Consider the following 13,390-nt stretch of genomic DNA (forward strand, 5'->3'; position numbering starts at 1 on the left):
AATAATTATTTATTCAAAAATAATTATTTTCTGCTAAAAATAATAATTATTATTTATTCAAAAATAATTATTTTCTGCTAAAAATAATAATAATTATTTATTCAAAAATTATTATTAAATATATAAATTAACTATAATTTAATTAAAAAAATTATTAAAATGCAGAATATAATTTATTATACACTATCCACCAGTTAAATATGATCTCTAGGTATGCTTGAATATTATAAAATCATATAAAATACGAAAACAATTTATATTATAAAATAAAGGGTTTGCTAATTTTGAGAACTAGAATCATGTCCCATGACGAAAATAAATTTTCATACAAAACGGCATGGCTTGGTCTAAGACTTTCAATGCTTTTTGTCTCCCATTTATCGAACCATTACAGCTGTCGACACCACAACGCATTGTATATATGTCCGCATATACAACATTTTCAGTACTATGTTCAAATAATTGTTAATTGATAACTACTCCGTATGTTCCTAAAAATAGAATATTTTATAGAATTTTGATGTTTTAATATATAAAATATTTTCATTATTCTAAGTAACTTTTACTTTATTAAAAACTTTATATCCAATCATATTTTAATAGTATATTTTGTAATTGGTTGAATATTATTAGTTTATAGTTGTAATCATACTTTCTAGACAAAAAATAGTTTTATTACTATGTGTGTTTCTACCTAGACATCTTATATTTAAGAACAAAGTATATGCTTTGTAAAAGACTAGCGACTAGGTGGGTAAGAGCTGTTGACAAAAAAAGTTGGATTAAATTAAATAATTAATAATTTAATATAAATACATTACATTTACATAAGATGTTTTATTTTTAGATTTAATTATAAAATTATTTTGATGAATTATCAAAATTATATATTAAAAAAATTAGAAAATTTTGTGAATTTGTACAAACATTATTGATTAATTTAATTGATCTAAACTATTTTATCTCGATTTAAACTGATTTTAACCGATTAGAACGGTTTAAACCACTTTGAGTCGTAAAAAGCCGAATTTTCGGAAAATCATCTTAGCCTAGACCAATATTTAGAACCATGGTATTTTAATCTAGTTTAGTCTTTTTTTGTTCTTAAGCCCTCTTTGTATGTTGAACAAAAAAATCTTCTTTGTGTTGAACAAAAAAAAAAACTCTTTCGATTATTTTGGTAATTTTTTGAAGATGGCTGATCCTGAAATTTAAGAAATTATAAACATTTACTATAAATTTAATAGTATAAGAACTATAGATTTATATATTTTAACTTTTTAAAATTTAGAGATTAAAGTTAGTATTTCATTCAATTTTACTAATAAATACAATTATACTCTTTCCATGGTCAGATGACACAAATTTGGGCTGCTCTCTTTCTTTTCTCTATTTTATGTTCGTTTGAAGCCTCAGTATAATTTATACCCTATATGCATCTACCCAATTGATCTTGGTTGTACGTTCTCCTTTGTAATGTGTCTTTTCTTTTCAACGTCTGATAATGCTATTACAACGCTGAGAAATATTACATAGACGATTCTACAGCTGTCAATTTTACCACCATATGAGAATATACACGTCTGACTGCTTCACTCCGAGATGCCCTATGAGATCCATGTTTGATGATACGCTCCGCACCATGTTGAATACCTCTTGTAATTCATTTTCTCCATAATCTGCATAATTTGTATTTTCTGGAGTTTGAACTTTAAATTTTATGGTGTAGAAGCATTAATGAACTCTTATTCAAACCACTGGACTAAGGGGGTTTCAATGTGTCTTTGGTAATGTATATTTTTAACTTAAAACGAAACAAATGTCTAATAGAGTAAACTTAGACCAGCCAATGAGAGTTGAAGCTTGGAGAGTTTTATGAGCTTAGTGAATCTAATCACTTAGATCCATTAACAAAACATCCAAGTGGTTTTAGCCGTTAGACGGACATTTAGACAGTTAAACGGTTGAGTTTTAGATACAATAAGTCTTTACTAATGAGTAATGACGATTATGTACGACCTAAAAGTAACTCGAGAACAGCAACAATTATTTTATGCTATTGGGTCATGTGACCAGAATTAAAATTTTCAGCTCAAGAATTAAAAACTTCCCTTTTAACTTTAAATAATTAAAGAAGGGCTTATAGATTGAAAAAGTACCATGAGTCCAAAGTAGAAAGTTCTTGTCACGACTCTACATATAGACCATAAATCAGAGATTCATCAACAACTTTAAACCTTTGGCTTTCTCTCTTCTCTTTTCTCTCACGACCCCAGAAAACAATGGAAGACACAGCACTGACAAAAGATCAGATCATCGAGATCAAAGAGGTCTTTTGTCTCTTGGACAAAGACGGCGACGGTTCTCTCTTTCTTCCCTAAATGATTATATATATATATAATTAAGTATATGTGTGGGTGACGTATATATTGTTCTTTTGGAATCCAGTAACAGGTCGTATAACGGTAGAAGAACTTTTAACAGTGATCCGTTGGTTGGATCAGAATCCAACAGAACAAGAACTTCACGATATCATCACTGAGATCGACTCCGATAGTAATGCCACCATTGAATTTGCTGAGTTTCTTAACCTCATGACCAACAAACTTCAGGTTCCTCTCTCGTGCCGGGGTCTCTCCATATGTTATTACATTCATGCTTAGTTAGTTTGATACAAAATATGTACTATTTCACAATCAATTACATCAACTAAATTGTTTTTGCTCATATCATTTATGACTGTTGTCAAAATGGAGCTGTCTCATTCATTATGCCTCTGTTTTATATTTCTTGAGTGTAGTTAGAAATATTTTTTTTTGACAAATTGTTTTTTTTTATTATAGCAAATATTTAATTACCTTTTTAGCTTTTAATTATATATTTTTTGCTTTGGTCAAGAAATTTAATGTTTTTTAATAAATAAGACTTTTACTTTTTCTCTATTAACAAATCTCATTTGTAAAGAACCATTTGATTATACTCTAAATAAAGACAATAATTATATTTTATAACAGGTAATGTTTGTTAATTTGGTGTCGTGATTTGATGGTATAGGAAAATGATGCAGAAGAAGAGCTGAAAGAAGTATTCAAAGTCTTTGACAAAGACCAAAATGGTTATATCTCTGCCAGTGAGGTCCGTGATTTTTTCAATCTCGTTTTTTTTTGTTTTAATTTGGGGCCCTTTAATTTGAGTTGTTTATGTCTCTATATAAGTGCGTATATAGTAAGATATAACCTTGACTTATTAATAAAACTATATAAACAAATTAGTTCCATGCACTGGATTACGTTTTGTACAACGTTCTTCAATAATAGCATGTACGGTCTTAACTCTGTTGATATTTTTATAAATGTTTTAGAGCCACAAATTTTTTATATTTTCTGTTTGCTAAATCCTTATTGGGTTTTTTTGTCAAATTTAATTAGGGTTCATGAACCAGTTTCATAAATGTTTCCTCTGCTTAAGTGGTACATGCTTTATATCGCTAAATCGTCAAATCCAGGCTAATCATCATAACTATGAGTTATATTTTGTTCATTGACCCACTTGATCAATTAATTCTGCATTAACTAGAGAGATGATAAAGCCAGCTAAACACTCATTGAAATATTTTGAATTAATGACAAAAATCAGACAACAGCGCCAGGCAATCTTCCAATTTAAAGAGATCACATACTTATCTTATAAAATATTCTAGACATTTTTCCGTCGTGAAGGCTTAGAGCTAGCTGGCATTGTGAATCTTTGGAGAAGAACGAGGAGTGACAAAAAAAAACAATTAGCGGAAAACAAGTTAGGAGTAAAATGCGTTTGATATTTGGTTTTCTGGACAGGTGGGCACATGTTTCACCTAGTTTAACTAAATATATATACCTTTCTTCACATCCTCAGAAGTTGCATTAGTGCGTAGAAAGTCATATATGCACATTTTGGCATGCATATATATACAATTTATTAATAACCTTTTTAGATAGCATTATAACCATAGCCAGAGGCTTTCTAATCGTGTATTTGAAATGACTCATGCCTAACAAATAAGTTCAATTCGAGTTTATTTTCTCAAACACGTCGATCTCTCAAGAAGACTAAATCATATTTAATAAAGCTCGAGTTCTTGCAGATATATTCTGAGTATTAATATTCTAGCTTCTGCATTGTTATTATTAAGAGACATCATCAATTAGGTATATAACAAATCTACTGTGGGCTGGTCTTCAGACAATAGGTCTCTTTAAACGGAAGGGTCAGACTGAGGCCAAAACATGTTGCTTCTTTTCTGAAAAAATGATTGGGTTTGCTTATAATTATAATGTTTTGAAAGAGTATGAGTCTCTACAAGATCTAATTAACAGGTTTGATTGACATGTACAAATTTATTTACTAATTTCAAAAGCTTTGTTATTGCAGTTGAGTCATGTAATGATAAATCTAGGGGAAAAGCTAACAGATGAAGAAGTTGAACAAATGATAAAGGAGGCAGATTTGGATGGTGATGGCCAAGTCAACTATGATGAATTTGTCAAGATGATGATCAACATTGGCTAATTTACTATTATTTTGGAGACTTACAAACCAAATTATCCTTAATTGTCTTGTTAGTTTTTGCTCCTTTGTCTTCACTACATCTCAACAAATGCAAATTTTCTGAAATTCTTTGAAGCTTTCAGCTTCAGTTTTGTTTTGTCTATTGTCGAAGCTTAGAGGTGCAGTTTAATCTCTGTAGCTTTGTTTATTACACTTTTGAAACACAATTTGAATTTCTTTTTCCTTCTCTCAGTGTTTCACAAAGTTCAGACAAATATAGGACCATGATTAATCTTAACTAATTATACGGTAAGGAAATAACATAAAACAAACCCAAATTTCATATTGGAAGGAAATATCATAAAACAATATAATTTTCGAACCCTCAAACAGAAAACCATCTCAAGTATACAGAAAACCCAATCCACACAATCATTTGGTTTCCTCCCAATATCCCATAATAATTTTAGAAAAAACCTTCAAATCACAAGACCGATAATGCAAATCTGTTCAATTCATTGCAATGTTGCAGCAGAGGCATGTTCCAAATAGCGAAGATTTGCTCCTTTTTCTGACTCTGCCTCTCATAGAACCCCAAGAAGCTTTCTTGTCCAGCAAGTTGTCTCCTGAGTCTTTGTTTTCTTTCAGGCTATCATCGGCCTCGGACCTCTCACCAGGTTTCATGGACAACTCAAAGCCTCTTGTTTTCTCAGACTCACTTCTCTTCAGCATCACAGTTTTCTTTTCCACATCAATTGTTGCCTCATATGTCTCTGTCTTGTCTTGACAAAGTAACGAAGCTTCTTGCGCTTTGCTGCTGCTGCTTCCTGCACAAGAAACAAAGAGAGTCTCAGACGTGTTAGCTTCCTTGTCCCCCAAGTTATCTTCTGAGCTATTGATTTCTTTGAAGCTAACATCTCCGTCACATCTCCCACTGAGATTCATGGACAGCCCTAGAGACAACTCAAAGCCTCTTATTTTCTCAGTCTCACTTCTCTTCAGCATCACAGTTTTCTCTTCCACATCGAGTGTTGAGTTGTATGCCTCAGTCTTATCCTGCGAGAGTAAAGAAGTTTCCTCTGTAGATTTACCGCTTCTTTCTTTGGTTCTTAGGTCATTTCCAGAGCTCGGTGACCGCATCTCAAGTACATCTCCTTTGTTGCTTTCACTTATCACATCATTAGTATCTTCTGCCTTTTTGCTTCCTACACAAGAAACAAGCAGATTCTCAGACATGTTAGGTTTTTCCTCCAGCAAGTTATCTTCTGAGCTCTCGGTTTCTTTGAAGCTATCATCTGCGTCACATCTCCCACTGAGGTTCATCGACAACCCTAGAGACAACTCAAAGCCTCTTATTTTCTCAGTCTCGCTTCTCTTCAGCATTACAGTTTCCTCTTCCACATCAAGTGTTGCCTTGTATGTCTCAGTCTTGTCTTGAGAGAGTAAAGGAGTTTCTTCTGTCGGCTCATCGCTCTTTTCCTCGATTCTTAGATCATTACTAAAGCTGGGAGATCGCATCTCAAGTTTAGCTTCTTTGCTGCTTTCATTTATTGTTTCAGTAGTTTCTTGCACTTTGTTGCTTGTTTGGCAAGAAACAGGCAGTATGCCAGACTTTTTGGCTTTATAGAAACCCGCTTTGTTTCTTGAAGGGTACGCAACCTCTGAAACCAATCCTTGAACCGGCGAGTCTCCCTTAACTGTACTATTGTTGCTCACTGGGAGCGATCTGCATCGAGACATGCGCTTCAGACTTGCTCCTCTTGCTATCTCCATGTCCCTCTCTTCCTTATAATCTTCAAAACCCATCGCGTTTGATCCTTGTGAACCAGGTTTAAAGATCTCCTTGTCGGCTTTTCCTTCATTTATAACTTCACCATCAAGAACGCGACTGTCAAGATTCAGAATCTCCTGGGGCTCGATTTCAGGAAACCCTGTTCTTTGTTCCATACAGATCTCTAGATCAAGCCTTACAACGTTCCCTGCAGGAGCAGTTTCTTCTAGAGACTCATTCATGACCACCTTTTCTTCAGTTCCAGCAGTTTCATTGAACTCTTCCACTTTTGTCGGTTCACACACAGTTTCAACACCTGGTCATGAGCAGAGACATGAATTAAGAAAATACAAAGAAAGGCATAAAGGTTTATTCAAGGATAAAAGAGAAGAGATAATAGATATAAAAGTCAGATCAACCTTCTGCAACTGATGTATTTTCATGTAGCTGCTCATCGGTTTCCATTACCAAGCCATTGTGACTCATATCTTCTTCAACCTTGGTCACTTGTGGATCATTATCTAATTCCTTGCTTTGTGGTTCTGTTTCAGGAGTCTCTTTACCTATATTTCCAACAAAAATAATGACTCAAAAATGGTCAATATATATATATATATATATATCTTTTTTTGGTCAAAATGATCTTATATATAGATGATATAAGTGAAAATGTTATGAATAAAAACCTGTAACACCATCAGAGAAGCTCTCCCTCTGTTTATCTCCATCTTTGCCTTCACCTACAAGAAACACCTGACCTTGCGTGGTCTCCACGGGAACATTCTCCAACGGAGACATTCCATTGGTTTCTAGCTTTGAGCTTTCTTCTTCTGCAGTTACATAGACAAATATTCAGTGAAAAATATGATAATTAGAAAAAAAAACGGAGATGCCTTTGATGTTTTTACCTGTTAAATTGGCGGTTGCGTTGTTGTTTCCCATATCATCCCCAGTGTTCAGTTTTCAATGAACCAAATTCTCTGTAACGATCTGAGAAATTGAAACAAAGAACAATAAGATGGGCTTTCAACTGAAGGAGAAGGTTCAAGGAACTGTATGTCTTGCGTAGTTAAAGCAGTATTTGGTATTCTGTTAACTATTTGTTTAAGTTAAATCAAATGCTTATTAGTTGGCGTCACTTTATTAGGGCTTGGGACCCTTTACAACATTATGAGACCATATGACATGTTAATATTTCATATAGAGCCGCTCAAACTTTTGGTTAGCTACATGTAAATGTTTTACTAAATTTATATTCTTTTCGGATTACTTTTTAGGTAGGGGTTTTGCTCGACTCTTATTTATTTTAATTTTTGTTAAATTTACTTCATCGACAATGAGGAATACTTACAAAAATATTTGAAAAACAAAATTTGTGAAAAACTAAGCTAGTGTAGTCCAGTAAGACATTATGCTCGATAGTGTACGTGCAGTAAGGACACAGCAAACGGAGATGTTTATGTTTTTTATCCGACTCACTATAAAAAAGGACACACTCTTCCCATAAACGCATTGTAAAAACATGTAGTTTATCGAATTAGTTCAAAGAAAAAAAACATGTAGTTTCTAAGATAGACGTACGATGATGTAAGACATTTCTATAGTGAATGTTTAATGAGCAGTGAGACGCTAACAGAGTCAAAAGAAAATAGAAGGGAATATTGGTGGGTATGTTCATCCCGTTAAAAAACAAAAAAATTGTTCGTCCCTTTAAGTGAGGAAATTATTTGTATAAATTAGTAGTTATACATCAAATTTATAAGAAAAAGTCTTTATTGAGCTAATGGGACTCATCCCTAATCATTTTCGTTGTCGTTTTCCTTTAAAAGCTTTTATTTTGGATTTAAATTAAATGTTTGAGCTAGAATAAAGCCCATAATTAGTTTTCAACTTTTGAAGGCATTACTCTTTTTATTTGAAATTTAAAACACAAGATGTCTTTTTATGCTGGAATTCCTCAAACCAATCCTTTCTGCAATATTGATATCTAAAAAATGTTAGCCGTAGGATGAAAGTATAGACAGCATTTTAGTTAGTTAATATGCAATTATTGGTTAGGAATTAGAGTGAGTTCGGCTGTTTAATCATGTAATGATTACAACAAATTGGTTCTTCTTTTACTATTTCTTTCTGAGTTTTTTAAGACGTTTTATTTATATTTAGACTAGGTGTTAAGCTTCAAACAAAATGACGAACTTCAGTATAAATTTAGGAAAAAGAAAAAAACTGTAAACAAGAAAATCAATAAATGATAAGATTAGACCAACATCAAATTCTAATAGTATAGAAGACATATAGTATTATATTAGTATATTTCTCATCCGATCTAATCTATTGAAATAAAAGGACACAACTCTTCCATACACGCATTCTAAAAACATGTAGTTTCTAAGGTAGATGTACGATGATGTATAATATTGACCATTTAAAATGAGGTCCAGGCTTTAAATTCTGAAATTTGGCCCTGAACTCAACCAAATCTCTAGTTAATAACTTAATATTTGTGAAAGATATTTTTTTTATTGTATCTACTTAGGCTTTGTATTGAAATATATGGATATCATTTTTATTGTATCTACTAAAATCAAGACTCTATGAGATGTATCCAGAATGACGTTTTATGTAGATATCATACGTAGTAATAACTAATAACGATGGTTTTGCGTTTCTTGCAGTAAAAAGTAGACTGGTACAAGTTGAAACGTATTACTAAAAGGCTTTTAGTTGATCATTTTCAGTGTCACATACAAGAGAATACTTGATAAACTGGTACTAATGTTGGAATTTACTAGTGACGCCAATCGATTAGTAACTCAAGAAATGGATTGTAGCCAACATCAAATACCTAAATTAGTCCAAACATTCCTCTCCTAAAGGTGGAGAATATCAACATTCGAAATTCTAGGTCATTAATTGTCTGCGCAACTTAAAAGAGTACTTACCGAACATAAGAGATTGCACAAAACCACCATCACATGAAGAGACCAGACAGATTCACTCTTCAGAGATGGGTCCAAGATAGTCCCCTTCAAGGCTAGCCAACGCCTGAAACTCCTTCTCTACCTCCATCCACTTGGTCCCAATCACCACAAACCTAACCAAAGTGTCAACCTGAATCCTAGACATCTTCTCGTTCATGAAGATGGGGTTCTCTCCCGGGAGGTACTTGTAATCAGGCATCTTGACGTGAGAGAGGTAGACGTTCTCGACAGGACCACACCTCATGAAGACACCGTGCCTCAGCACCTTGTGCACCACACCCTCAAGTATCTCTCCTTTGAAGATCTTGAAAGTCATCCCGCTGAAAACGACAGGGAACATGACCTCACCGGTGTGCTCCCTGATTTTGCCTTCTCCGATCTTGTCCAGAGACGTGACTGTTAAATAGTAGCCGAGCTCCTTGGTTGCTCTCTTCGAAGCAAAGGCCTCTAGCAACTGAATCAGAATGGTCCTCTTCAGCATGAGACCTTTTGCATCCATGTTTTCCGCTGGGATCATCACGTTCCATGGCAACTCGACTTTGAGAAACATGTTTCAGCCCCTTCAAAAACCAAAAACAAAACATTCTTCTCAGCACTCAGATTCAGAACACAGAGAGAAATTAAAAAAAAGGAAGTAATCAATATGGTATAGGTTTTCTTCTACGAAAGAAACAACAAGAAGATATCTAAAACCTTTCCTTTCATAGTAATCTCAGCTGAACATCAAAGTTTCTGTTTTTAGGATTCAAATGTATGCATGCACCACCAAAGTTTCCTCCTTTCGACAGTTCTCAAAAAGAAAACCGGAAACAGGAACATATAAGAGAATCTAAGTGGGTAAACTGTGAGGTTTTCACTGGAAACTTTTCTGTCAGGCATTTTAACGAACAGTTCGCAGACAAGTGAGTGCTCATGAGAGAGTCATCAAAGCTTCGTTTAACGGTTAGCAAAATTACAAAAGACCCACAAAAAGATTTGTCTACATGCGACGGTTCAGTAACATCCATAGATTCTTTAGCAAAACATTGTCCAAGACGCTTGACTGAAAATCTCTGAGAAATCAGCAGATTCAAGAAGACATACCTTTGCTTTAGAGTTCCGAAGGTGGGGAAAGAAACGAGAATCGACAAGAGAGAGCTTCCGAGAATTAACGATGCGATGCGAGCAAAAGAGAGAGAGAGAACTCAGGTGACCTCGTTTTGGAGGTTTTTATCTTAATGGGCTGTAAAGGCCCATTAGTACTAAGATTCTTTTTTGGCCCATTTCTGTGTTCACATTCACCTGAACGAAGTGTTGATTGTTGAAAAGATTCATTTATTTTATTTTATTTATACTTTGGGTGTAATATTTGTTTGGATTTTTCCAGTTTTACTGCGAAGACATCAAAAGGATGTTTGAAATGCGACTTACCAAAGGCTTATTGTTCACTGAGATTTATTCAAAATGTTCTAGAAGCGTTGGATTTGCCTCTAGCGTTTCAGTGTAGCGGAGGACAGAGAGTAGCGATGGAAACTCAAAAGTTAGAGAATCAACAAAAGGTCTCTCTCTCTCTCTCTCATTTGTTTGAAGTGTCATAAAAAGACATCATTTACATAATTTGAACCTGGAAAAATCCCCGCCGTTCTCATACTCTCTCCAACTGATGAACCAAAGAACATTTCCGTCACTAACCTAACTCAGCACTACATACCTAATAAAAGATTAATACAAAAACAAGACAAAAAAAAAAAAACAGAAATTGATCAACTAAGACTCCTCCAGCTCAACCTTCTTGTGCCATGTTTCTGAACTAGGGAACATTCCTTGTCTGCTTTTGAACTGTTTTTCGTGTATTGATGAGCCTTTTGACCCCTAATACCATCCCCAGTTTTTGGTCATCTTGTTAGTTATCTAGAAACACAAGCACAGAGAGTTTTTAAGGAAACACATTGGAAACATTTAATTATTTTAGCAAAAGCTTTTCAAGTTTCCAATGTGATTTTCATTCATAATCTTCTTACCTTCGCTATTTAAATCACTGTTCAGATCAACTGATAGATTGGGACTTCTCCTCTGATTTTCAGGTGACTCGTGCTGTTCTCCTCCTGTGCCACCACCGCTAAGGCTTTGTGAATATGCGTTCGTCACTGGCTGACTACGATTCAGATACATCTCCAAGCTAGATGATGCAACTCCTGGTGCCTTTTTGTTCTTAAACAATCTCCTGCTCACAAAGAAAAACACACATTAGTATTCAGCAATTTGGATAGAACAAGTGTGTAAGAATTTTGAGAATTGTTTCTTTCTAAAGTACCTATCCTTCCGCTTGTCAAGATATCTTTGCAACGACACTTTTCTGTTAGCCTGGCCCTCCGCATCTTAACAAACACACACAAGCACGACCATTAACATTAACAAAACAAAATTTAAGAGTGTCTGCAGAACAAGCAATTCAAGTTTATAATGTTTGAACAACACTGTTGGTACCAGAATCACGAGAAGCATTTGCCTTTTCAAGGCCATAGTGGGAAGGTTCAACCATCTTCTCTGTAAAAAAAGAAATCACAATTTCCATTTAATTATCGATTAGTTCAAACTCGTTAAGAACCTGGCACAACTAAAAGAAGCAACATGTAGTCCAATCTGTTAGAAAAGCTGAAGATGCAGGTCCATTCACTTTTTCCATTTTGATAAGATACGTCAGAAACAGAATCAGTTTGAAGCATCTAACTATTTATCTATCAACTGGAAAAAGCAAATGAGATCCTTTTGTAAAAAGCGCTTACCTTTACTGCTCATGGGCCTGGATGTCATCCTAGCAGAAGCAGAAACACCATATTCAGGCAAATCAATCGGGTTGGCTGCAAAGTGCATGATAGACCGCGCCTGCAAAACCAATATAGGGAAGGAGATGCATGATACCATGAAGGTGAGGCAGGCCAAAATGAAAGTTATTTCATTTACCTTTTCAGGTGGTACACCATTATACACACTCACTTTCCCACTATAGAATATCGTCATTTGCCCAACCAGCGCACTTGTTTCTGCCGGGCTTCTGCTACATATATTATTACACACAAGCGTGTTTAAAACATCACATTTTGCTTTCAATACATGGACTACCCTAAAAACTCATGTTCGTAAGCAGAAACCATTGCTGATTTTCACAAATCAGACGCCAAAAAATCTGACCAATGGAGTAAGAAACTGTTCTTTCCCCCACTAACTAACTAAGTAGCAAAGTCATTTCACCAAAAAACAGAACAGAAAGAACCAAGAAGATCTGGAAATAACAATTGTAGAGATAAGATAAAGCCTAAACGCTCACTGACCAATCAACCATCAAAGTTTCTACTTGCTAAACAACAATCTCTCAAGGTATGAGAAAGACAAACCTGGGAGAGAGAGTGTTGTAGCTGTCTTTCTCGGAGCCGGAGAACTCAGCCGATCTTGGAGAATCCCTTCTGTCATCTTCCTGCAAAGGAATCCGTGCTCCGACCTCGCTGGCTGGCTCAGCAGACGTTGCTGTGACCTGTGAGGACATACGCAGCAAGTTAAAGAAGGAGCAGAATCGAAGGGGAGGAAAGAGAAATTAGGGTCTCAACGCGAGTGGGATTGGGAGAAACGAGGATCTTGCGGAGGATGCCGGCGCCGGAGTCGTCGCCGGGCTCAAAGAGAGCTTTGAGGGATAAAACTTGCTGGATCGCCTGAGATTTGTTCCACGAAGGCCTCCGCATTCCTGTTAGGACACGTGTCAGCCGCTGCAGCAAGAGAGTGTGTGGGGAGGGGGAGAAGTAATCGAACCTTTGTCCTTGAGGAACTTGCGGCAGTCCTCGCGGGTGAGCTGAGAAATGTCATCTTCCGTGAGGAGCTTCAGAGGCTTCTCCAGTATGGACTTCGCCGAAGACACTGCGTCCATCTCAGATTCCGAGGAGCTCCGGCGGGAGAGAGAGAGAGGAGTGGCGTTTTTGTAATTATTGGAGGGTAAAAATTTAGGGAAGTCTAAGACGAGAGTCCTATGGGCTTTTGATATTTGGGAGAAGCTCCCTACAATGCCACGTCTGATTCTTCTCTTAACCCGTATCATCCCCTCCTAACTATACTCCTATTCTTTTTTTTTTTCTTTTCAACT

At 35.4% G+C, this 13,390-nt stretch overlaps 4 protein-coding genes across 5 annotated transcripts; 1 reads left to right on the plus strand and 3 right to left on the minus strand.

Moving 5' to 3' along the window:
* Positions 1-1,484: 1,484 nt before the first annotated feature.
* Positions 1,485-4,767, plus strand: LOC106359568 (calmodulin-like protein 8). The gene is made up of 4 exons (XM_013799244.3): positions 1,485-2,361; positions 2,449-2,612; positions 3,055-3,135; positions 4,411-4,767. The coding sequence occupies exons 1-4, from the start codon at positions 2,283-2,285 to the stop codon at positions 4,546-4,548; spliced, it is 462 nt and encodes a 153-aa protein (XP_013654698.1). The 5' UTR covers positions 1,485-2,282; the 3' UTR covers positions 4,549-4,767.
* A 270-nt stretch (positions 4,768-5,037) lies between these two features.
* LOC106360608 lies at positions 5,038-7,240 on the minus strand. The gene is made up of 4 exons (XM_048737449.1): positions 7,207-7,240; positions 6,985-7,128; positions 6,718-6,861; positions 5,038-6,614 (listed from the first exon to the last, which is right to left on the minus strand). The coding sequence occupies exons 1-4, from the start codon at positions 7,238-7,240 to the stop codon at positions 5,038-5,040; spliced, it is 1,899 nt and encodes a 632-aa protein (XP_048593406.1).
* Positions 7,241-9,002: 1,762 nt separating this feature from the next.
* On the minus strand, positions 9,003-9,829 carry LOC106360610 (DNA-directed RNA polymerase V subunit 7). Of its 2 annotated transcripts, XR_007315696.1 has the most exons (2): positions 9,153-9,829; positions 9,003-9,082 (listed from the first exon to the last, which is right to left on the minus strand). XR_007315696.1 is itself a non-coding variant. In XM_048738625.1 (1 exon), exon 1 carries the CDS (start codon positions 9,827-9,829, stop codon positions 9,293-9,295), a length of 537 nt encoding a protein of 178 aa, XP_048594582.1. In that variant the 3' UTR covers positions 9,003-9,292. The 2 variants fall into 2 exon arrangements, 1 of the variants encoding a protein (XP_048594582.1); XM_048738625.1 differs by having other exon boundaries at positions 9,003-9,829.
* On the minus strand, positions 9,003-13,360 carry LOC106360609 (protein TIFY 4B). The gene is made up of 10 exons (XM_013800231.3): positions 13,063-13,360; positions 12,864-12,997; positions 12,654-12,790; positions 12,223-12,313; positions 12,045-12,144; positions 11,746-11,805; positions 11,573-11,636; positions 11,280-11,482; positions 10,363-11,169; positions 9,003-9,839 (listed from the first exon to the last, which is right to left on the minus strand). Exons 1-9 carry the CDS (start codon positions 13,343-13,345, stop codon positions 11,162-11,164), a joined length of 1,080 nt encoding a protein of 359 aa, XP_013655685.2. The 5' UTR covers positions 13,346-13,360; the 3' UTR covers positions 9,003-9,839; positions 10,363-11,161.
* Between the last annotated feature and the right edge of the window lie 30 nt (positions 13,361-13,390).

This window comes from Brassica napus, chromosome A8 (assembly GCF_020379485.1).
Source record: "Brassica napus cultivar Da-Ae chromosome A8, Da-Ae, whole genome shotgun sequence".
Taxonomy (NCBI): domain Eukaryota; kingdom Viridiplantae; phylum Streptophyta; class Magnoliopsida; order Brassicales; family Brassicaceae; genus Brassica; species Brassica napus.

Excerpts from the sequence above, each read along its gene's own strand:
- LOC106359568 (XM_013799244.3), top strand. The coding sequence starts at position 2,283 with ATGGAAGACACAGCACTGACAAAAGATCAGATCATCGAGATCAAAGAG. Across the intron at positions 2,613-3,054 it reads TCATGACCAACAAACTTCAG|GAAAATGATGCAGAAGAAGA; the intron begins GTTCCTCTCTCG and ends TTGATGGTATAG. Across the intron at positions 3,136-4,410 it reads GTTATATCTCTGCCAGTGAG|TTGAGTCATGTAATGATAAA; the intron begins GTCCGTGATTTT and ends TTGTTATTGCAG.
- LOC106360608 (XM_048737449.1), bottom strand. The coding sequence starts at position 7,240 with ATGGGAAACAACAACGCAACCGCCAATTTAACAG. Across the intron at positions 7,129-7,206 it reads CGCAACCGCCAATTTAACAG|AAGAAGAAAGCTCAAAGCTA; the intron begins GTAAAAACATCA and ends ATGTAACTGCAG. Across the intron at positions 6,862-6,984 it reads CTTCTCTGATGGTGTTACAG|GTAAAGAGACTCCTGAAACA; the intron begins GTTTTTATTCAT and ends TTGGAAATATAG.
- LOC106360610 (XM_048738625.1), bottom strand. The coding sequence starts at position 9,829 with ATGTTTCTCAAAGTCGAGTTGCCATGGAACGTGATGATCCCAGCGGAA.
- LOC106360609 (XM_013800231.3), bottom strand. The coding sequence starts at position 13,345 with ATGATACGGGTTAAGAGAAGAATCAGACGTGGCATTGTAGGGAGCTTC. Across the intron at positions 12,791-12,863 it reads TTTCTCCCAATCCCACTCGC|GTCACAGCAACGTCTGCTGA; the intron begins GTTGAGACCCTA and ends ATGTCCTCACAG. Across the intron at positions 11,483-11,572 it reads CTTGACAAGCGGAAGGATAG|GAGATTGTTTAAGAACAAAA; the intron begins GTACTTTAGAAA and ends CTTTGTGAGCAG.